General features: G+C 40.8%; 1 protein-coding gene across 1 annotated transcript; it reads right to left on the bottom strand.

The window, feature by feature from the left end:
• Positions 1 to 2,511: 2,511 nt before the first annotated feature.
• Positions 2,512 to 13,673, bottom strand: egfl7 (EGF-like-domain, multiple 7). Its single transcript, XM_010765844.1, is given in 11 exon segments — positions 2,512 to 2,948; positions 3,610 to 3,772; positions 4,113 to 4,189; positions 6,446 to 6,643; positions 6,763 to 6,807; positions 6,810 to 6,827; positions 6,830 to 6,856; positions 7,640 to 7,752; positions 9,118 to 9,240; positions 9,763 to 10,001; positions 13,465 to 13,673. Coding segments are annotated over 10 exon segments (864 nt in total). The 5' UTR covers positions 9,843 to 10,001; positions 13,465 to 13,673; the 3' UTR covers positions 2,512 to 2,928.
• Between the last annotated feature and the right edge of the window lie 10,989 nt (positions 13,674 to 24,662).

Raw genomic sequence — 24,662 nt, 5'->3', positions numbered from 1 at the left:
TGTGGATTGTTGGGCTCAATGTATGTATGCTCAAATTATATTTATATTATGTAATGACAATGACCGCTACCGCATAGAACCGACTAAACTGTTTTAGTTTACATCCAGGTCTTACATTTGACTTTGCTCACTGCCTTTACACAGTTTCCTGAATCATTTGGCCATCAAACCCCATCTGAGAATGTATTTCAGCATTCAGGATAATTGCTAACTGCATTTGAATGTTTTACCTATTTTCTAAGCATCAACATGGGAGGATTATGGCCGCATGTGAAACATTTCTTGAGATCTGACAACAAAAAATGTCTTACTTGAGTTCTCAGTCTTTTTTTTCCCAGAACTCAAAATATTAAAATAATTTTAAATCTAAAAATTCTGAGAAAAAAATGAAGAATTCTGACGTTTTTTTAGCTTATCGGAATCCTGGCTTTTTCTCAGAGTTCTGACTTTTTCTCAGAAAAAAATCCACTTTTGTTCAGATCTCCAAAGAGATCACATGGCCCTAATCCTCTGCAGTGGGCGTCACATCTAATGACATGTATTTGATATTATTTGACCATTTAATGTTAAATCCATTCTCAAGATAATCTCTGCAGTACGATTGTGTGCAATCTAAATGTATCAACCTTTGTTACCAAGCCTTTACATAGGTGAGAGCAACATACCTGCTGTGCTCGGCTTTAAGTACACATGACTGTAAGGGTTTCATTTCATTTCAAGCCAGTATAGTATATATCCCCCCTATTAATACAAATTGATTTGTTTTCTTAGTTTAAACATATTTATTGACTTTTATCTGCTGTTTTTATCATTGCAGCAAGTGGTTTGAATGTTATACATACTTGGATTTCTTCCAAAATATGAACTATACCATACACATTAGCTAACAGTGTTTTATCCATTTATTTCATGTTCATTTCTTTGTTATTTTGTAATACAGATGTGTGATTTCTAAGCTTTGTGTCATAAGCTTGAACTTGTGAGTTCCTCTGCTGGTTGAAATGTTTGGCAGTTGTTTACGAACACAGATACTGTAAGATAACATATATTCAAAGTGTTCTGAACCTTAATAAAGCACTTTTCATGCTGAGTTTGGGTGGAAAAACCAAAAAAGGAATTTCAAGTTTTCTCTGATTTTCACCAAAGCTATTAAAAGTGTACGGTAATTGGTTGTTGCTTTAGATGGATATGAGAAACAGCTGACATCCTGCAGAGGCTTGTGTGTGTGTGGTCCCTTACTATATTTGTGTGTGTTATTATGCACACATGGTATAGATGCCCATTATAATATCTGGTTAATATTCATTATAAAATGTTCTTGCTTTCACTTATTCTGGGTAAACGTGAATGCCTTGCAAAAGAATCAATAAAATCAATTCTTTTTTCCTTAAGTGGTGCACTGAAATGCTTTACCTTCCTCAGATTTAGGGTATAGTCAGTGTACTCTCACTGTACTTAAGTACATTTTAGAGGTACTTGAGTACTTTAATTTTCTGCTATTTTATCTTTAAAGGTCACCTATTATGCAAAATCCACTTTTTAATGTATTTTATACATAAATGGTGTAAATGGCTGGATGTAAAGAGACTGAAAGTTTCATGAAAAAAGTTTCATGAAAAAAAAAAAAAGATTCTCTCTTTTTGTCCTGATCCATTTATTTTAAAATCTGTCTGAAAATGAGCTGACCAAATGTTGGCATCTTAGCGATGTCACAATGTTTTTTGTAAATACTTAAAGGTAGGGTAGGTAAGAATGGAGAAACCAGCTAGCGTAAACTAGAATTTGAAAGTACACAACCGAAAACGATCTGCCCCTTCCTTCAGACTTGCTTACAGAGCCCCTCCTCCAACACACACAAACGCGCACATGACCCACGAGATAAGTTTGTGCACGAGATGGAAGCCTGACAGGCAGGTAGGCCATTCATTTATCTGCCGCGGGCCGAGGCAGATAACTGGACTAGCTTTTTACAGCACCACGGCTTCCACAGATGACATATTTGTAATATGTATTTATTGTCAACGCATTTAATTTATTCATTGCTATCGGGATGTTAAGAGCATTCCACGGAATATAACAAAAAGTGTTTCCGAAGTGAATTACCTACCCTACCTTTAAGTAAAGTACAAGTAATTCAAAATTGTGCTTTACAGTACTTGTACTTACTTCCCACCACTGCTTATTACAACAGAAAACACCAAAAGATAATCCCTTAATTTTACAAATTCAGTTTTTAAACACTTGGAAAAGTATTTCTGATAGTTACACTACATTTTGACTATTATATTTACTGAATTACTGGGCTGTTACTTGTAATAAAGTACCATCACATTGCTGTATACATACTTTTACTAAAGTCAAGCACCTGAATACTCCCTCCACACTGTATACATGAGACCAACAGGAGACCTCCTCTGTTGTGTTAGATTAATGTTGGATCTAATATCAGCCGCGTAGACAGGAGTGTATTTGCAAACATTGTTCAGTAATCCACTCTGAGCACACACTGCACCGTTTTTGATTAAGACTTTTTATTACAAAATGTTACAAAACTAGGTAGAAATGTCTATTGGAGCGCAGAGAAATAACTAAACTTCATAATTTAAATAGATAAATACAGATGTCCACTTCTGACAGAGGACACAGCTGCACTGATGCAAAAACAAACAGAAACAAAGTGGCCAATTTGACCTTTGACCCTCAGTGGGTTTCATTCAGATGTTACAGGGATGATATGTGACAGAGATTCAACAAGAAAAGTAAATGAAACTGTTGGGAATAGTGAAAATCACAGATGATGATTATTGTGCGTTTCTGCTTCATGCCGTCACCTCTCTTGCGAACTTGCTCTCGGCCATCACTGTTTGTACATTCTCTGGCAGGTTTGTGTCATTATTAACTTCATGGGAGATGTCAGGAAATATTTGGCTAATTCTCCTGGCAAGAACCTACAAGGAAAAAGAAAACAGTTACTACAATGAATTGGCCATTAAAGCTCCTGAAGGTAAAATTAGATTTAAGAATGTCACTTAACTTTCTTAGCCAAAACGGTTATTGTATTACTGGCTCAAGATTTTATTATGTTATTCAATTTCTAAAAATACATTTTATTTGATTAAATTATGAATAAATTGTTACTTCTGGGCTTTTACACAATCTTTTTTAGTAAGTAAAAAAGAAAGAATTTTTTTTTTCTGACTCAAAGCAACAGTGATGTTGAAGGGGCCATATTCTGCTCATTTTCAGGTTCATATTTGTGTGTAGTGTCTCGACTGTGACATTATCTTTCTCATACTGCCTGTGCTGCAGCACCTCTTTTCACCCTCTGTCTGAAACCAGAGCCCAGTCTGATTGGTTAGCTGGCCGGCTCTGTTATGATTGGTCAACCGCTTAGAGAAGTCCCGCCCATTAGGCCTCATGGTACAAATGTGTTGGAAGCGCTAGCCAACAGAAGCTCAAGTGTTACATAGTGATGTCATTATGTTACGGAAATAAACAGGGGAGTCCTAGGGAAAACCGCAGAAGCATAATTGGGCCCCTTTAAACTAAACGTTGGATTTTCCCTCCTCTTGACCTCTGAGCGATGAAAGGTCAGCCGTGGTCACTCACATGTTCCGATGCGCTCCTCCAGGAAGCCGATCTGCTCGCTGAGGGAGTCGATGCGGTCGAGCTGCTGGAAGGAGTGGGACAGTAACGTGGTTTTCTCAGACCAGCCATCGTCCAGCGACGGCGGAAAGAAGCTGCTGAACGGAGCCAACACCATCTGCAGCTTCTGCAGCGAGGAGAGGGAATGAGGTGATAAAGAAAACAGCCCCATAAAAGTGCGATTACTCACCTCGTAAACAAAAAACTATTTCAACCTACAGCGTGATTATACCAGAACAGCTAATCTGCATTTAGTTATTTCACTAAACAGAAGCAGGGTTCTAAAAAGAATCTCAAAAGCCGTTGTGTAAGTCTGGCATTTTAGAATCTTTTGTTAGGTGATTAAATAACAGCTCAGATTTTATATCATACACGGAGCAAAGGTGTTCCTGGTGAGCGAGGCTGGAGGTATCAGGGTAGGTGGCTTTTATTCATGTGTGTTTTTAAACGGGTGTGTTTTTTTGTACCTTTTCGAGGAGCTCGACTCTGTCCCTCAGGCTCTGTACCTCCTCCGTCACATTCTCCATCTGGCTGATCCCTCCACCTGAAAACAGACAAACATGAACATCAGAAAAAGCTGCCATCAGTTAGTGAGGAGCAGTGAAAAGATCTTACATCACAATAATTGTCAAAAGAAAGTCGCATTGTTAGTAGTTTGGGGGAACTTTTCTTTTCAAACCTCTTTCCCACAGTCAGAAACTATTGAATGCCTTAGGAAAGACATTCTTTATGCATTTAGTGAGGTCTAAAGTGAAGTCAAACAGCATCAGGCTATCATGGCTCAATGTGAGTGTCTATGGGATCATTTGTTAAATCAGGATCCCACAAGCATTCAGAAATTGAGCAAAACTGAGAAAGTAAACAAAGGAGGGGCGTCACTACCAAACTTTGTGAGGAAAACCCCTGGATTATTCGGTCGATAGAACCATTTTGGGATATTTTGTCATGCAAAAATGACCCGAAAATGTAGTTTTCAACCGCTCAAATATGGACATTTCCAATTTTCCTCGGTTTTAAATAATATTGAACTGAATATCTTTAAGTTTTGGACTCAGAACAAGACATTAAAAGCCAAAACATTGGACTTTGAGAAACTACGATGAAAATATTTCCCTGTTTTCAGAAATGTTTGAGACCAAACGATTGAGGATTAATCAGCAGATGAATCAGTCATGAAAATCGTTGCAGTTCTGCATCAGGGGAGGCTGACAGCCGAGTTTGAATTTTCGTACCTAAAGTTTATATCTAAGAAAAGTGTCTCAGAGAATCCTGCCCCCATCAATCCCTCTCCTTGAATGATACACTGCAACGTCTCTGAACTAGAAACCAGGCTGAGGGCCGCAGATTTTAGGGCACAGCAGGGAATCACGGACATGGGAACGGCTGAAAAAAAGCCGATACACAAGCCGAAAGAAAGGTCAATCATCCCCCGTGTGAACATGCATTGGATACGGGGGAGAGTGTCTGCCCGGCTGGACTCGAGGGGACTGTCCCTGGAGAAGGTGGGACGCAGATCGGGAGGCAACATTAGGGACCCCCTGCTTTCTGAGCTTGGCTTTAGCAGACAGGAATGAGTTCAGAAACAGGGTGAGGAGGAGGAGGAGGAGGGAAAGGGGGGGGAGTCGGCAGTGACCCCCAGCAGACAGGGTTGATGGAGCTGGAATGAGAATAGAATTGTTGGCCAAGAGAAAGGAGGAAGATGGAGAGAAACAATCGCAGTCCAACACTCCTCCACAGCGGCTTGGCAGAGTCAGAGCTATGGAGTACTTTTTGAGCATTTCAACCTGTGTTGATGTTTGTGATCTCCATAAACATCCCTGCGTGAACAAATATATTGGGATGCAGTCTCCAGAACATCTTTCCTCGCCTTATTGCATCCCGGAAGATTAGCTGTGAAACTGAGACAAATAACCCATCCGTCACTTTCAAAGAGCATAAAGATCTGTCATATTTGGCTTTTCAACACCAGCTCTTTTTATTTTGCTGACCTGCCGATACTCGCAGGATTTTTTGTCCTGGGAGTAACAGTCTCGTGTTAGCTGAGGAATCCCACTTTGAGTGACAATTCTCTCAACAGAAACGCTGATAGATCGGAGGGAGTTTGGAGCAAAGCCCAAGAAAGTTTGGCAATCTCACATTAACACGAGAAACATTTCATCCTGTAACACATGAGACAGTTTCCCCTTTGGATTTACAGTTTAGTGACTCGTAAATAATCCCTAAAGGGGGATAAAGATTGGGGGAGATTTCGGCGAAAAGGAAAGTCTTCTTTAAGGTTTCATGTTGCATAAATCTTCCCAAAAAAGGCATTGGAGCAATAACGCTGACACAGGACAGGAATTCAAAGGAATGTCCTGGGGTCAACTACTACTTTTAAAGACTTGTTGCTAAGAAACAGGAAGCACACACAAACTAAAACCGACAATTGTTTCGTGGTTAAAGACAACATTGCAACATTTTAAGAGAACTAATGTAGTGTGTGGGGACGGAAATATGTCTGTATTAGCATGGGAGCTCTATGAGAGTCAGATGTGTGCTGTACTCGCAGGACTATTAGGAGTAAAAGGTCCCGGTGTGGCCTCACGGGGCCCCCCACAGGGCCACCCCACAGGACATCTGTCTGCAGTCGGCACCAGTCGCAGTGCATTATTACTCACGGTACGAGTTGAGAGTGGCATAGCGCGTACCAAAAGTAATAATGGACCGCGAGGCTGGCTATGTTTCTCTTCTTCTGTGCTCCTGTGAAAAGAAATGGCACCATGTGTGAGTGAACGCACACACTCCTGTGATGCTCATTTACCCGCATCGTTGTGACCACCCACTGTTGCCTGGGTGGTGGGAGGAGGAGGAGGAGGAGGTGGAGGGGGGGGAGGAAGGCTTTGACAGGAATGGCCATCTCCTGTAAGTCTGAAGCCGTCTCTGCACACACACCGATAGCTGCCAGCTGTGTTCACACACTCCTGAGCGCAAGGATGCTGCTCGCTACACTCGTCCACATCTGACAAGAAACACAGAGATATGGGTGACTTGTGTGGTCGGCCAGGTGTGTGTGCGTGTGCGTGTGTGTGTGTGTGTGTGTGTGTGTGTGTGTGTGTGTGTGTGTTTGTGTGTGTGTACCTGTTTAGGCATGGTGTCCCGTCCAGCCGAGCGGACAGGAACACTGTTGGGTCTTAAGCAGGTACTCCGTTCTCACAGGGGGTTCCACACACAGCTGCAAAAGACATTTACAGTGATTCAGGATTCGAGGAAATAGGCTTATTTCATTTCTGAGAGAAAATCGAATATGAAGATGCTAGACATGAAGCCACAGCCAGGAGACATTGATCTTATTTTAAGACATGAAGAAGGGGAACACTGAAAAGTGCCTACCACCGCCCATAAATTTCACTCATTCAAATGTTTTATCTCAAGCATTACTAAAGCATGAATGTAAAAACAACATGTTGTGGGTTTTATGTTGAGTTACATGCTTTAATATTTCTTGGCAAGAGGCAGTTTCATCTGGTTGCATCGTTGTACCTGGACAAATAATAACCATGCAAGTACAGAAGCCCCCCCTTGAAGTTATAATACACCTCTAAGTATCTCTTTTATTTTGTGGGTCTCTCAACTCTTTTAAGATGTTGACTTATGTAAGCCGGGTTGATTAAGAATGATTGAATCTGTAAATGATCATTTTGGGAGTAAAGTGTTCCTTTAAAAACACAAAAAGTAATCTTAATAGACTTTTGTAATCTTTCTTTAACCTTTAAACAGAGTTAGGCCAGATGTTTCCCCCTGCTTCTATAATGTATGCTAAGCTAGGCTAAACACCACTTAGCTGTAGCTTCATATTTAGAGTAACCTACAAGCATGTGAGTACTTGTACATTTTGGCAAGATACTGAATATGCATGCTTCCTGTAACATGTTAAAAGCTGTTCCACTCCACAGATGCAGCAGGTGATGCAGGTACAGACTGACAGATGAACCAATCACACGTCGCTCCCTGTTACCTTGGTTGCAGTTGTGAGAGTGAACCCTCCTCCAGCCCGGGCAGCACTCTGAGTAGAAACCTGAGGAAGGGGCTGCTCTGCTCACCTTCCGGTACGCCACCGAGTACACCGTCCTGTGGAGACAAAACACAGTTAGGGATTTACTGGATATTCATACTGCTGCTTTGGTCATCGTGTGTGTGGCCTTTTCCATCCTCTGTCAGACTGAAAAAATGCTGAGGAGAGAGCGGGAATTTGGTGGCACACTGAAACCACGGAACACTGGACCAGGAGTGTGTCAGAGAGGAGATAGGGAGGGAGGGGGGAGGAAGCAGGAGACAAGATGCAGAGTCAAATCTTTGAGACTCTGAGGTACAAAGTTATAAACAAGAGAGGGTCAGACTGTTTAAAAAGGGACAGTTCCTCCTAAAATCAACAAGACAGATTTTCCTTTTAACCTTGGTTTGGTGTGTCTGCTTTTCCCTCAATTCACCACCTAGTATATTCCCTTGCAAACCAACCCAAAACATCTAGGAAATTAGATCCGGTATTCCATCTTTTCTTTATCCCTTACTCATGTCTGACAGACTCTAGGTTTTGATTTTGTAGGGAGAATCACATTAAGATAAGTAATCCTGTAACTGTCTGAGACAAGCCAACATTATTTAAAAAGAATGACTAAAAGAATGCTATTTCATGTTGAGAGAAGAGTTAAAAAGAAATTATTCAAATGTAGGGTATGTAAGGGGGAGAAAGCTGGAGAAAGATTGAGAGTGTGTAGGAATGGAGGGAGTCCAAAATAAACACGGCCGCGGTCTCTGCGGTCCGGCAGGCAGTTCATTTCCCGTAGTTACACAAAGCCCTCGATATTTAGATTCCACCCAAATATGTGCCACCATGACCCAGTTCTGTGTAAAGCATGTATTTGTGTTTGTGGGAGAAAGTCTGCATCTATTTATGACTGCATGTCTAACCCTTCCCCTTCCTAAACATGTCAAGCATTGTTTATGTCTTTATTAGATAAATCCTGAGAAGGCTTCATTACAACGCTGTTTGGACTCAGGTCCTGTCTACTGACCGGTTTCCAATGTAATGAAAAGATAACTGACTATATCAACACACAATGAAGTACTAGACTAAAGTGTACTTCAATACATATAAACTTGACTATAATCTCTCTTTATTTTCTTTGAAATAAGAGAAGAAATATAATAGACTTTTTCTCAGTGCAACAGTTTTCTTGAATTAAAATGAGCAATGAGTAGACTAAAAAATTATTAATTATTATTTCGGCTAATTTCATTTACTGTTTTATATAATTATCTGACTACAAATGTTTAAAATGCCAACAGTTTTATCGACTAAAACTACACTTTCTGTTTAATTTGAGATAAAACAAAAACTGCCCGGACTCAAACAACTAAGAAACAGAATGACTAAATATGAGAATAACTTATTAGGTGATTTGACAAAGGACTACACATTACAATGTGTCTCACTTGTAGGTGCTGCAGAGGCGATGCTCCTGACACAGGGTGATGTAGGGCTTATGCACCGCCGCGATGTAAGACTCTGTTGCCATGGCAGCGCTGTGATGGAGGTCTCGCCCGCATGCCCTCCTCCTGAGAAAAAGATTAAATATTTTAAAAACTTGAAAGGGAGACTTCAGGCTCTAAAGAGCATGTGAGATAGAGCTGGTTTTCGATGAGAAGTTTCTGTCTGATTCAGAAAGCTGTGAAACTCCTCAGTTTGTCACCAGAAGCTGGCGTGGCGCCTAATTGCTTCTGACTGACCCGTGTAATCACTCACTCAATGTGTCAGAGAAAAGAGTTGACCTTCGACCTCTTTGGCTCCACTTGACCTTTCATTTGGCTTTTGGTTTATTTTGGTCTTTGTGCAAATCAAGTGAAAATGACAAGATGAGCCTGGAGACTCCCCCATAATGCCATGCGTCTAATAGCTCTGCTCCTGAGAGAGTTCACTCTGAAAACGTTTAAATGTCATTTCACCAATCTGTATATATTGGCGTTGGGTGAGAATGTTGCTAAAACAAACAGGTCTGAAGTGGAGATCTGCTCTGTAATAGGCACGCCGGTCAGATGACAGCCCATAATAAACACAGGAAGAGTATTAAGTGCTGTTACCCGTGGTGAGCGTAGTACTGTGGAGTGCCCATCACATGGAGGATGAAGAGGGAGGAGGAGAGGAGCAGCGTTTGGTACATCGTCTTCCTCTTTCCCACGTTCCCTTGCTCCGTCTCTCACACTCTTCTCTGTGCCAGGCGGAGGGGAGAGGAAGGGAGGAGGAGGAGGAGGAGGAGGGTCCTAGCCAAAGTCTCCTCACTGTGATTGTGTACGTTTTCCTCCACGACGACTCCAGCTATCTGCAAAGAGAGGGAAATGGAGATAATCATACACCAACTCAACACATTATGTAATCGGGATTCAAAAAAAGAAGTTACTTTCATCAACCCAGATACACTTTTTAAGAAGTTTTGTTCTTAAATTGTCCACGACTACCTGACTACATTTTTCATTAGGTCTGTAAAGTTTGGTAACATTGCAAAACTTAATTTAGTGTAACTGCCGAATAGCAAGATGCACTTATTTTGAATTGGACATCTTTAGAGCTGTTTAAAGAAAACATATACCATTTTTAAGTTAAGGGCTCGTTTGCCATCTCTGTATATTTTGATGTGCATAGACCTGTCTGTGAACAGCACAGGAAGCATTGTTGTGACTTATTGGACTCCAACTAACTTGTAGTATCTCGATAGATCCTTGCAGAGGCGGGACCATTATTGTCATTGTGTGCAAGTCACAGTCACAAGTCATTGCACTCAAGACCTAAGTCAAACCCCAAGTCCTAAAAACCACACAAAGTGCACACTGCCGTTATTGTTTCTCTAATATCAATGTTTAGGGCTTGGGGACTTAATAATCAATGTCTTGGTCCCACATATAGTAGATACAGTCCGGATTTGTTGTGGATAGAGCGGGTAAAACTCTCTGATCTGCATGGATTATTGGATTAAAACACAAAGGACAAAGTAAAAGGACAGAGAACTCTCCCTTCACACAGACACTCACTTATCCCTTCACACCTTTTTCGAATTAATTGGCTACATACTGTACAGGATTAAAGAATGGGAACGCTTCCAGAGACAGCTAGAACCAACGCCCTCCTACAGGCACACATTAACACGCCATATTTTAAAAACTCATGGGAAATCTCTAACAGGGCACTGAAGCCAGCCGGGTGGGATGGCAGGTTATCGGGGGCCGCAGCCGGCAGGAGGAACCTCAGTTGTCCTGGGGGGCGATGCTAAGCTTTGGTTGACAGCTTGCATGTCTCTGTGATCCCAGGCTGCGTTCATTCACAAATCAGAGCAGTGGGGGGGACTCTCAGGAGGCCACTTTGAAGACAACATGAGCACGTGTGGCAATAAAAGCATCATTATTATGTAGACGATGAGAAAGCTGCTCCAGGGTTACGTGTATAAGAGATACAATTAACTTTTATTGTGAAATCATGGAAGGATATTAAATATGTTAAATGTTTTCCTTATGGGGTGCATACAGTATGTTACCAATGTTCCTACACAAGGGATAATGAAATCCACTCTACAAAGATGAAGTGGTGGAGATGGAAGGAAGTCTTACATTAAACACATGACATATTCCTAGCACTGGAATTTGATTTCATACAGAACAAATGCTTGTAATCCAGATGGACCTGTATGAAATCAAGGCTTAGAGCACATGTTTGCATCTGTGTCATGCTATCTTCAAATGGCATTGATGGAAGAAATGGTCTGATCTGTTGCTTAAGTAAAAATAATAAACTACTACAGTGCAGAAATACTATGATATAAGTTGAATAACTTTATATAAATATAGTGCTGCGTAGTTAACTATGTTCATACAGCATCAGTAATACTATTTTGTGTTAATAATCTGAATCTGTAAAGTAACTGAAATCCCAAAATAAATGTAGTGGAGTTAAACGATCAATAGTTCCATCTGAGATGTAGAAGAAAAGGAGTAGAAAATGACCTCACAGTTTTACTTATGTACAGTGGTAGAGTACTTTGAAAAATAACTGCCCAGCCCACTGTACTGACGCTTTAGGATAAACTGAGCAGACACATTCCCTACACTCGCCAGGAGAGGGCGCTGTTTAAAGCTGTACAGATCTGTGTGTGCTACATCCTCTCAGATCTCCATCTCTGTAACTCTCTCACACACACACACACACACACACACACACACACACACACACACACACACACACACACACACGCGCGCGCGCGCAGTGACACGCATTAAACGCGTGACTCCACCTATAAAGAAATAAACGCAAAGTAAACCCTGCACTGACAACACAATACTAGCCAATATGAAGCACAGTAGCATGAATACAAATAATCACCCACCGTGAAGCTTCCCTAACAGAACCCCTCACAGAGCTCAGTCCACAGCAGGAAGTGGAGACGTGCTTCTTAACAAAGTTACTCCCGGTGTATTCCGCTGCGGAGCTACGGGAGCGGGGATGGAACTACCGTCAGGTTAGTCCCGGAGCTCAGACTGTCTGTCAGGCAGCGTGGGGGGGTGATGGTAGCCCCTCCTCCCCTCCTCCAGCTGGGGGTCCCGCTGCTCACTGCATGCAATGCGGGGACCCGTTAAGTGACGTCACTGCACTATGGCTACTATGGGCTACATTAGTCTTTTCATGATTCATAAACTACTTTCCAAAAATAACAACATGTATCCTATATTTATTTATTTAATTAAAAATTGACTTGTTGCATGACTGAAAAATAAAGTATGATTCATCTGTTTCATTGTTGCCAATAATTGTATTACATTTTGATTTTGAAAATAAATGAGAACTGTATATTGTGCCAAACAACAGGCAATTATTATTGAAGGTACAAAATAAATGGGGAATATATATGATATTAAATAATTACAATTACTTTTAAATGTTATTCCTTCCTATATGTGTGAAGGAACAAATATCTTAAAGAATATTAAGATTCCTTTGAAGCTCATTTTAAAAATTAAATACATTTAGTAAATATTAGACTGATTAACAAATACATATGAATCCAAAAAGAAAACATATATTGTATGTATTGTACACTCTAGATTAGAATACACGGCCATTAATTGCATTATGAACTCCTTACGGGCCATGAACCTAATATTTTAGGAATTATGAAAATACAAATGTGTATGATTTTTAGCAAAAGTGAAAGGATCTGCAATAAATGTTGTGGTTCTCTTGATAGTGCAACACACTGCAATAGCACCTAAATAATGATCCTTTTACTTTCACAGAAGTCTGACTCTCAAAACAAACACATAGAACCAACTCTGTAGTATAACAGTATATCTGTATTCCTACAGTACACTGGCAGTGTGACCTGTTCTATAGAGACACTTTGTTTTCCAGCTCTTGAATGCATATAATACGTATTACAAGTTAAATTCGGTCGAAGAAAGTCATTCTATATACTTAAGTGCAACTTTGAGTTAGGCCTACTTCATTATTTCCATTGTAGCCTATGTTAGTTTATTCTTCGTTTTAGAGTGAAATATTGTACTTTTTGGTAGTCAGGCTCCTAGTTTATGTACAGGAAAAATATGAATCTACTAATAATTGTGACCTTTTGAAAAAAAAATGATGCTACCAAGCAGTATGAAGTAGGCTACATGACATTTACTCTAACTTTACGAGATGCAACTTAACCACTAATGCATGACTTTTAAAAGAGTATTTTGAAAAGCTGGTATAAACCTCCTGAACACGGCCTTTAAAATGGTTAAATAAAGAAATCTTACCCTCGTAGTCGAGGGTCATCAGGTGAGTTTGCGCGCGCAGGCTGAGCGGCGGCCACGGGCACGAGCCGCCGTCCTGGATCTTTGGACTCGTCCATGCTGCCAGTTCTTTTAAAGATCAGGTTCGGTGGTGGGTTTCAAATAAAACTCTTTGCGGTTTGAGTCCCGGTGCTCCCTGTGAGTCCAGCTGACAGAACTGAAATGTCTTCGGGCGTTTTTCAGTTGCTTTTTATGCAGAACTTCCTGTGGAACGCAGGAATTGGATGGACAATCCCAAACCGGACTTCCTGTGAGTGTTTGCCGCTGATAAAAGCCCTCTCCTGCACAAACACTCTCCATCCTGCTCAAACCGCTTCACAAATCTGATTTTGAAGCATTTTTCTGTCCCCATTGTAGTTCAGGCATCTTGAAGGGGGCCTCTTAACCCCATGGCCTTCTGCTGCCTTAGCAAACAAGAGACAATCATAAAAACTGGAAGGTCATATTGCAGTTTCCACCTAGCTTGATTCAACACCACTTCAGATATGTTAGCTGGAGCTCATATAGGCTCATGTTTAGCTTTGGAGATCCAATCTGCCAAATTGCAGCTTGTTAAAGCCAAACTGTTGCACGATAACAAGTAGACCATGCTTTTCCTTTCCTACATCTCTGTGTGTCTTGCTCTATGAGGGGAATGGTGCATTTATATTACATTTGGTCACTCTCATCCACGCTATGGCTTTAAACCAGTTTGAAGAGAATACAGCTGCACTTTTAAGAGTAATGTCAGAACAACAGGCCAAGATGTTAAATATGGTACACAGCAGTGAAAAGCAATATATCTCCCTGTTTGAGGCTGAAAACAACAGCACTTCATGTTCAAGCTTTGAAACGCATTCATCCTGTATATAATACATGTTTTTATTTCATAATGAGGTCTGAGCAGTTCTCCACAAAACATGATCATGCATTTTTTGCAATCTCCAAAATCAGTTTTAGGATTAAGCAAACAATCTTACAATAAGGTCCATTTGGTGATGTTCTTTCAAACATAAAAAGCTGCTAAATGCACATTTTTGTTAGATTGTTTCTCAACTGCTGTTTCCAAGTTCACGAAAATCACTTTGAACCTCAAATTTCAAATGTATTGGCATCACCAAAATGTTTTGGCCAGGCAAGACTGCAGAATTGGAACACTTTCATGATTCAGAAGTAAAAAAAGACCCTCAGACCCTCACTGTGTGCTAGATTTCTTGCAGGAGTTTACAAACTGCAAGCATGACCATAAGACTCTCTGAAGTGCAAGAACTTGGTACTACAAATAATATTGAACTGTCAAATTGAGACCTTTTTTTTGTTTTTTTACATTTTCCACTCTTAAGGGTGCTTGAGTTTGTTTGGAGGGGGTTGTGCCTGCATTTGGATGGGGTAACTGATGTGAACCTTACAAAAGCTTGAAGTAGTGACACAGTATCTGACATCATGTATTAAAGGCAGTCGGGCTGCTCCTCCTCTGCCTTGAATCCCAGCTTAACTGAGATCAGCAAGGATTCATTTGTCATTCTAAGCATGTGCAGAATCCAACCACATACTTACACAGTTATAGTAAATGTGCATGCCCGTGCACGAAGACACAGTGTTCTGTGTGTGGTTTGGTGGCTGGGCTTTGGAGGGCATGAACCAGAACTTTACTCAAATGGAAAAGAGCTAAGACTGCTCCTCTCCTTACATGTATGATGAGAAATGACTCAATCTTTTTATACACTTGCTGCTGAAGAGTATGTTTTCAAGTGTTCATTTGAGTGCCCATGGAGGGTGAATGTATGATCTGACCCTCCCTGCATACAAAGAAGTATTTTCTCTGCGATAACAAAGAGGCTACGTGCTGAGGCACCATGGGAACATTTCACTTCGGGGTCGCAGGTGACCGCTCAACATCAAGGCTGATCGCTCAGAGGGGGCGCATTAGAATATAGGATGCAAAATCTGTGTGTGTGTGTGTGTGCGTGCGTGCGTGCGTGTGTGTGTGTGTGTGTGTGTGTGTGTGTGTGTGTGTGTGTGTGTGTGTGTGTGTGTGTGTGTGTGTGTGTGTGTGTGTGTGTGTGTGTGGCCGAAGTGGGAGGGTATCTCTTTTTAAGGAACTCTTTTCATTCTTTGAAATCAAGACTTGGCCGACACAAGCAAAGTTATGCAGTCTGTGTTCCAGATTTGTCCCAGAAAAGATGCAGGAGGGGGAAAATCACTCACAAAAAAAAAACTGAAGCGCAGCAGAACTTCCTCTTTTAAAGGAAACAGGAAAAGGCTGTGGGAATGAGATTCTGGAAGCTGCACCCTTGGAACAATAAAAATCTCACTTTGACAGGAAACGGATCTGCGTCAAAGAGGGCCTGACAGATTTTGCTAAAGGGCAGTAGCGGTGACCCTGGATGGGGCATGGACAAGAGGGCAGCTGTGCCCAACAATAACTCCAACAAAGTGTTCAGTCCAAGCCATGCATTTGATCATATAGATTCCAAGTGAATATCGTACGAATGCAAAGAAGTTCAGTTACGGTCAAACCTTTACAATACATTTGAAAGGGAAAGATTTAAGGACGTAATTCAAATTGAATGTTTTTTTTTATGTCTCTAAGAACAATAGTCTGTGTCCATGAAGGAGGCTTTTGTTGTTTGTTTCATTCAGTTAATAAGTTTCTGCGTACATTTAGGTATGTCTGAGATTGTTATTAGCTTTGTTTTGTCACTTCAGCTTACAGAGATAACGTGTTGCTGATAAGAGAGATCAACTCTAGTCTGTTCCTGTGGCAGTAGGTCCCAAAATGTGTAGAATGGAAACAATAATATAAAATAGCTTCATATGGCTTCACGTCCCTGTAGTACTGCTCAAATCCTGACGCCCTCAGTGAGAGGAAACATCTGCACTGTTTTATGTTTTCACACTTCAAGTTATTCTTGGAAATCGTCACGCCTCTGTATAATGTTTATTGAAGTCATGTCAAGTACATTAACATTTGTATTCACCCAGTAGAGTCCAAGACCACGGAAACATGACGCCCTCAATCCTAAAATCATCGATTTCACTAGGAAAAAATTCCCCCAAAAAATGTTTTATCCTCAGGAAGAGCAACGTAGGTAGGAATAATTTGACCGGGATGGATATGGAAAATGTGTCATATATACAGAGCCCACAGACAGAACAATTTTAATATGTACCAAGATTACAACCTTTAGTGCAAAAGAACAACATAATGTAAAGTAAATGGCAGTAACTAGTATTGTCATTGGAAACGCCCCCTCAGAGGCTCTACACATAATAGGCTGAAATATGTTAAAAATGCTTTTATGTTTTTTGAAAATTGGGGGACAAATATGGTAAATAGTTGTGGTGCCATAATAGAGACACAAAAAGTTTCATTTCAACTTGAAAATTGTATTTTCCTTCGGCTCCTGATATGAGTCTGAACGAGTGTTGTGTGCCAGGGCTTAGCGGTCAAGATTGAGTCATCACCACTAAGGGGGGGGGGGGGGACAGAATGAAAATGTTTTGCATAACAGATGCTTTTAGAGATCTGATACTTTAATATAATTATAGCATGTGTTTGTAGCTGCCGAGAAAAGGAAATCCGGGTTTATTGTTGTGGGATTGTGTTTGTGGTTTACTGTAAAAGAGGCAGACTATACAGAAACATTCCCACATTTCTCTCCTTTCATATTCATATTAAGTTGAAATACCAAACTAGCATAGTGTCAGATTTGATCAACCCTGCATATTCACAAGGACTAGCAGTGTAGCATGTGTCTCGGCTCTGCAGGATGTCCCTGCTGAGCCGCCAAACAGGACATCCTGTCGTCCAAGGCCTGCGACCAACACATCACTCCCCTGTCACCCTCAGCATCGCACAAAGCCAGGCCTGGAATCATCTAAAGCTCTCCTGGAGATGAAAATACCTTGTGCTAGCACTTCCTGTGTGCCACTTCAATGACAACAGGTAGTTAAACAATACATATTTTAAAACTGATGCTGTGGAATTCCCAACCAAACCAAAAGATATCCTTTTAGTTTTTTCCTAGGGGGTTATTTAAAGAAGTAGTTTGTTTGAATTGTGTTGTGTAAGGCTGTGTAGTCAGTGTCTTATCTGCACTTCAATTGGTACGCTCAAGACAAAAGTTGAGGCTGAACAATGTACTTATGTTTACAGGGCATTTTGTGCACTTCTACTGGGACATGTCTCCATGCTTTAATGCTCAAAAAGCTCTTTATTTGTCTCATACTGCCTGTGCTGCAGCACCTCTTTTCACCCTCTGTCTGAAACCAGAGCCCAGTCTGCTCTGATTGGTTAGCTGGCCGGCTCTGTTACTTACAAAGTGTTGGAGAGCTAGCCAATAGAAGCGCAAGTGTTGTATAGTGATGTCATTATGGTACGGAAATAAACAAAGGAGTCGAATGGAGGCGTTTCAGTCAGGGGCGGAGAACCTCCCTCTGGATGGAACTTTTGGATTTCCATGGGGGGAATGAAGCCATTATCTATGCCACCAGACTTCAATCATAAAAACAGTCATTTTACCCAGCAGAAACCAGGAATCACTGGTATGGCTTGAACAGTTTGTTCGTTTGTTTGATTGTGGAACTATCCCTTTTATCAGTGAGTACGTGTTGCAATGTCCCTTTTAATGGCCTCTGCTTCATACAGTGTTTCCATCCTCCTGTTGCCAGCTCTCCTTGTCAGTCTGTCATCAACACATGCGTAGAGATTAGGGAGTTTATAACATTCCACCAAAACTCTGCGTTTAGAAACACATGTGAGTCTGATTGGCTTATTTACCATAGTAATCAAATTCTCCTGCTCTGAGGTTTTGTTTGGAACAGTGGCCGTGTCGACTTTTTGTCCAGCGTCTCCCAAGACTTTCTTTCTTTTGAGGCTGCAAGAGTGTTAAATGTGAACACTCACCACGGTGCCACACTCATCCTGAAATATTGCATCCCGCCTGTTCCATAATCATATAATGTTCTGTTACTGCACAATATGTATTGCCTGCACACTGAGGTGTCACAGTAAGGACTGCTGTTATATTAAGAATAATATCATATTTCTTGGCTATAAAATGCAGGGGTTGGCACATTTTATGATGGCTTGTCAGCAGCAGTATACTGTACTGTTTTGTGTGTTGTTTCCATGAGAAGTATTCTTCAATCTTCTTTATGGATTATTCTGCAGACATAGACTAAACAGGGAAGTGATACTACCATGAGAAAATAACTCATTTCAAGAATGGTTAGAAAGACATGAAACAAAAGGATGTTTAATACATATTAACTCTGTTGACATCTTATTCAATGTGTTTCATAATGAAAATGCTGTGTTGATTCAGATTTTAAAAGGGTTCAACCCGCTGGTCACACAAAGTTAGAGTATAACAAGTCTTCCAGGCACGTCCAGCTGGGAAGAGACCAAGGGGTAGATAGGACCAGGTGGATGGATTATGTCTCTTCGCTGGCCTGGGAGCGCCTTGTGATCCCCCAGTCAGAGCTGGTTGATGTGGCCAGGGAAAAGAAAGTTTGGGGCTCTCTGCTGGAACTGCTACCTCCGAGACCCGACCACGGATAAGCGGGAGAAGATGGATGGATGGATGAATGGTTTTGGAATAATGGCTGTTGAGGCAAAATGTTGTGCCATTTAGATGTTGTGGCAGAATATTTGAAGATGTTTAAGTGGATGTCCTTCGCATCTGACACAGATAAACAAGGCACCTTTCAATTAACTCCAATGTTAACCCATCTGAGCTATTATTAGATGCTCTGAACAAGAGACGTAGTATTAACGCTGAAAACACACAAGAGCAGCGGTAAAAGGCGGCCAAACAACCCTTAGGACATCCACCGGCTCTCGTTGTCCCGCATGATACCAAAACTTGAGTTATTTTTACCTCTGACGATATGTCACGTAATGCTCGGTAACTGAATCACATGGCGTTAGATTGGTAGCTTAGGGAACATGCAAAAACTTATTTTAAACCATGATCCTTTTTCTTACCGTAATCAATACGTTTTGTTGGCATAACCTAACCACAACCATTTTGCACCGTTTACCACGTAAACAGACGACCGCTGCATGCTGTTTTGGAAAGTTATTTTCTCCCACAGAAGCGCAGAACTTAGTTTATAGTTGACCGTTGGCTGTAGTGTTGCGGTGTGTTCAAGTACGACTTTTAGGCCAAGTTGCAGACGATGCATTTTCGCAAATTGTTCTTTGAATTCTGTTTGGGAAGCCTGGGCCCTTTATCATACTCTGCTGTATATTTTTTCTTACAGGACCTTTCTAACCACTGATTAATATGACCTTGTCCCTCCATCCTCAACATCGTGTTCTTTGTAAACTGACCTGTAAACATGTCTGTCTTTGTTACAGAAACACTGCTTTCAACAAAAGGCCCAACATACGTAAGTACCTCTCTTCCTGCAGCAACTTCAGAAGCCCAACCAGTCAATGTTATCGATTGTGGATGCATCCCAATCTGGTGCAGCTCTGGTGACAGGCTGTCCTGGGCTGGACACAGGGACACTACATCAGAAGAGGGACCTGAGGGGGGAGCAGAGGGCAGGAAGGATTCTGTTTGGGCTGCCATCTGCTCCAGGGGTCCTCTGGGAGAGTACCGGTCCATTACAACCAGGACCACCCAACACATCTACATCCTCCTGCCAAGAAGTAACACTCATCTTCTTACCAACCTGTCAACCAGACTGCTTTTCACAAGCATTGTTCAATCATATTTAGCTTTTGCCTTTTTACGAAAGTGTCACATCCAAGACAACTAAACTGCACATCCAGCAAAAATACAGAAAAATACTCAAATATGATGATATAATATAAAAAGGTAAAAATCACAAAATTAAGCCTATATGTAAATAATCATTTAAAACATATGTTACTTGCAAATTAAAGATATATAGATATAAATATATATGTGTGTTACATTTTGCATTAAAATGTCTAATAATTAGTTGGGTTGTGGATATTATCAAAAATGTTTCCAACAATTCTCAGTCCCATAGAAATCTGTAATTTTATTCAAGGGCAAAGTCTGTTACTTTTGTCTACAAAATAATGCGTTTGGTGTTAATGTATATTATTTGCCAGTATTTTGGGCTTTTTAAATATCTATTCTCCAGATCAAATATTTTTAAAGAAGTGCAAAACGTCTAGCTTTTTAGCTCTGTCATTGCAGTGACTTTTAGTATTGTACATTGAAAGATGATTGCATTTATATAGATATTTTAAGTGTAATGTTAAAAAGGAGTATTTTTCCTGTTCTCCACTTTAACAATCTTCTCTGCAGCAGGCAGCAGATCTTTTTCTGTTTCCTCTCTTGTTAGTGTAGTTTACATGCATGTGCCCCTCACTGCTCCTCCTCTCAGGTAATCATTTGATTCTCAGTGATGTTGTAAATAGATTTTTTTTTCCTTAGTGGACTAACGCAGCTTGCATGGAGAGCGCAGTGTTGCAGTGCAGCTCTTTAATAATGGCATTGTTTGAATGGCTATTTTAGAGGAACCATGAGTGCACCACAGAGAGGGAACAGCAGCACAGTGCCGTTACTTTCTCCTGAAGTCTTAATGATGGGTTCATTAAAAAGGTATCTAGCTCGGTAACCAAGCACAGATGGCCTAGCAGCAGTTATGGTCTATCAGACGGAGACTCTGGAGGAGATTTATGCCAAACCGCAGCTGAACCCCAGGAGCCTTGTGCAACAGTCTCAACATTACAGTTATTTGATCTCCTGTCTGTCTCCGGTTTTACACGAGATCCAAAGGCTCACTGTCCTTGATGTCCACTTTGTGTAAATGTGAATTTGTGTAGCTACGGAGAGCCAATCAGGGCAAATCTAAAGTGACACATTTGTTCAGCTTTTCTATACGTGTGCCTGTTGAAGAGAGGGGTAACACAGGGGGCAGCAGATACTGTATCTCCACAGATGGCATAATATACCTCAGGTTTTTGCTTCTTCCCTATAATGGTGTCAATCATTCTAATGAGAAAGCATGAACATAGAAATCTTGACCTCTTGACCTTCGATGAGCTTAGCATGCACTGCGGTAAAATGCTCAATAAACCAGCCTGACAAATGGGCCTCTCTCTGGTGGCATTTATAGCTGCTGCACGCTGCTGCACACAGGCTGTAGGAGCTGTGCGCTCAACCATGTCAACGCATTAGCAGCGGGGCCCGAATGTGCCCACAAAGTGTGAGTGGTTTTGTGTACTGATCAACCACACACACTGGAGCTTTAGGGAAATGCATACCAATAATCACATTTCTATGCTATAGAAAAGAGCTATACGAGTTGGTTGAAGTGAGCATATTATTGAACCAACATGCTACTTAAAAACTCACATGATATCACAGTTTTAAAGCATAACAAATAATGTATAAAGTAAAAAATAAGATGCTTCCAGGCTGTATCCAGAAGTTGAAAACCTTCATATAGATTGTGACAGGGGAAAAGTAAGAAGAGCGAGAGAGGGTCATAAAACAAGGGAAGACCCAGGCTGAACGGGCGTGTAAGATAAACAAGCCATCAGCAAAACAATTGTTAGGTTCAACCTGATGTGTATTCCTCTGGGTTCTTTTAAAAAGATTTTAGTACCAACACTTGATGCATATAATGCTGGCAGACTCAAAGCAACCACACCTCCTTTATTCTTTACTGTCCAATTTGTGTCATAAAGGAATAGCTTAATATTTTGCGGAATTCTCTTTTAGTTTTCTTGCCAGATGAAAACAGATTTGGAGCACGACCAAGACCAGCGGGCAGCTTTTCAGAAACACATACTGGTGTTGTTTGTGGTAGTCATGTGGGTGTGATCATTCAGCGTTCATCTTTGAGTATTTCTCAATGACGTGGGAGAGTGACTGTACAATGATGTGTTAATATGTAAAAAGGATGAAGGTAGGAACTGCAGATGTTTTACCAGAAATGATGACCAAGTCTAACGTAACAAATGTTGACCTATTTGTAGCGCGTCACAATGGAGATATCATCGAACACTCTGATGTTACAAGCCCCAAATCTTAGTTTTCCCTGACTACATTTCAACACTGATAATAAGGGAGTTTCTGAAAATATTAACCATGAAGGAACTTTGGCAAAAGCTCAGTTTTCTGTTACCAAAAATGTCATTTGAGTGTGGACTAAAGGCCAACACTATTGACTGTGTAAAATATGCATAGTGTCCGTGATGTTTTGTTTCTGAAGAGCCGTTGTGAAGCTCAATGTTGGTGTCTGTGGCTGCTGACTCCTTGGTTATGCAAACTCCCCCTAACTTCAGGGAAATACAAAAATAAGCAAAGACTGGTTAGTGTGTGACGAAAAGTGGTTAGCAACCTGTGAGGGCACCTAGCTGTCCCTCAAAGTGACCATGCGCTTAGTTATGCATAACGTAAAACCATAATATAAGTTAAAAGGCAAGTTATATAAAAAAAATCACCCGTAGCTATTGACTATAGATATCAGAGGCGTTTTTTCTTCCCAGGCTGTAAACACATTTATTTGTTGCTGTAACGTTAGCCATAGTAACAAAGGTCTTTATGGGAATTGACTCGCTTTTGGACCCATGCGTCACTTGAGGAGCTGCAGTTTTTGGCATTGCGTTAGCTTCATCTTTCAATGCTGGATTACCCACACCTGTAACTGTGGAGTAGGTCTTGGATTAAAGGATTTATATCACTCTCATGTCAACTTTTGCCAGCAGTCAGTTAGCTTAGCACAAAGACTCAAAGCACAAGGAAACAAATAACTCTTTCCAAATGATATATTTGCCTTGATGAAATCCAATAGCATTTTATATCCTTTTATTAATGCAAAATCTAAGCTAACATCTCCTGCCAGCTGTTATGAGTACATATCTCTATTTATTGATGGGGGAGTCGAATTTTTGCAGCCCATTTGTGAGAAATGGTCTGGACTTGGAAAGAGTTTTCTGTATTCCTCTTGAAATTCCTCTGCTGCAGTTTCCTAGAGAGTCATTAGTGGGACTGAGGGTTCTTTCTGGAGAAAAATGGTAGATTTCCGGTTGTCTGAGTGCAGAGAACTGGGCAACGTCAAGATCTCCCTGGGGAGATGTACCCACTTACTAATAAAAGCCTGTAGACCTATTGATTGTGCATGACTGACATCCTTTCTTCACCACGGCAACACAATGGAAAAGCCAACAGTTGTGGGCCGTGGAAACATACCCGTAGAGCCACATTTGCGTTCAAACTAAGCAAATGTGTGATTTCTTGTACATGAAACACATGACGTTGATAGTAGTTTTATTGGACTGCACGGACATAGCATCCACACACAAATACACAGACACACAGATTTCCTTTTAAGGGTCAGTGTTTATGTCGGTGTGCTGAGACACCAGGACAGGATGTGAGGAGGGTGTGGTGACGGTTCTCATTCTGCCACAGACCACGGGACACACAGGACACACAGGACACACACAGTTGAAGTGGTGGAAATAAACTAGCTACATTTACTAAGTGCTGCAATTTTGACGAACCATACTTCACTCTAGTGTTTCCATTTCATGCTACTTTATACTTATCAGGGTTCTTACGGCCATTAAAAACCTGGAAAAGTCATGGAAATTCAAAATGCTAATTCCAGGCCCTGGAAAAGTTATGGAAAACAATATTTTTCCTAAAGTTTTGGAAAAGTCATGGAAATGTAACTAAAGTTGCATCAAATATAATTTATATTTTATCTAATCGCCAAAATACTAATCCTATAATGATAATAAATACTGTATCGTATAGTAATGAAACGTAAAATGGCATTTAACTGACGAGGTGTTTTGCTGGTGAGAGATTGTAGTTGCTTTAGCGTGTAGGAGCTAGTAAGCCTATTTGATTTGTTTTAGATAGGCACAACATGTTTCATATGCAGACCTTATTTTCCTGTTCCATGTTAAAATAAACCATTTTCAATGGTACCGCTGAGAAAGAGTAATTTTTTTGGCCATGGAATAGTAGGTAAAGGTCATGGAGAAGTCATGGAGAAGTCATTGGTGAAAAAGTGTATGAACCCTGAAGGAAGTGCATGATGATGATTTGAGAATGCAGATGATCGATGATGGATCAGACCAGGGTTTTTAATGTTAATGAAAATGAGCAGTGGTAATGAGCTGGATCTCAATTCAAACAAGAAACTTAATTGAAACGTTATTGTCTGGTTCAAAT

The sequence above is a fragment of the Notothenia coriiceps genome, unplaced genomic scaffold, assembly GCF_000735185.1.
Source record: "Notothenia coriiceps isolate Sejong01 unplaced genomic scaffold, NC01 NC01_scaffold00002779, whole genome shotgun sequence".
Lineage (NCBI taxonomy): Eukaryota > Metazoa > Chordata > Actinopteri > Perciformes > Nototheniidae > Notothenia > Notothenia coriiceps.
This window is presented reverse-complemented; position numbering and strand designations above follow the sequence as displayed.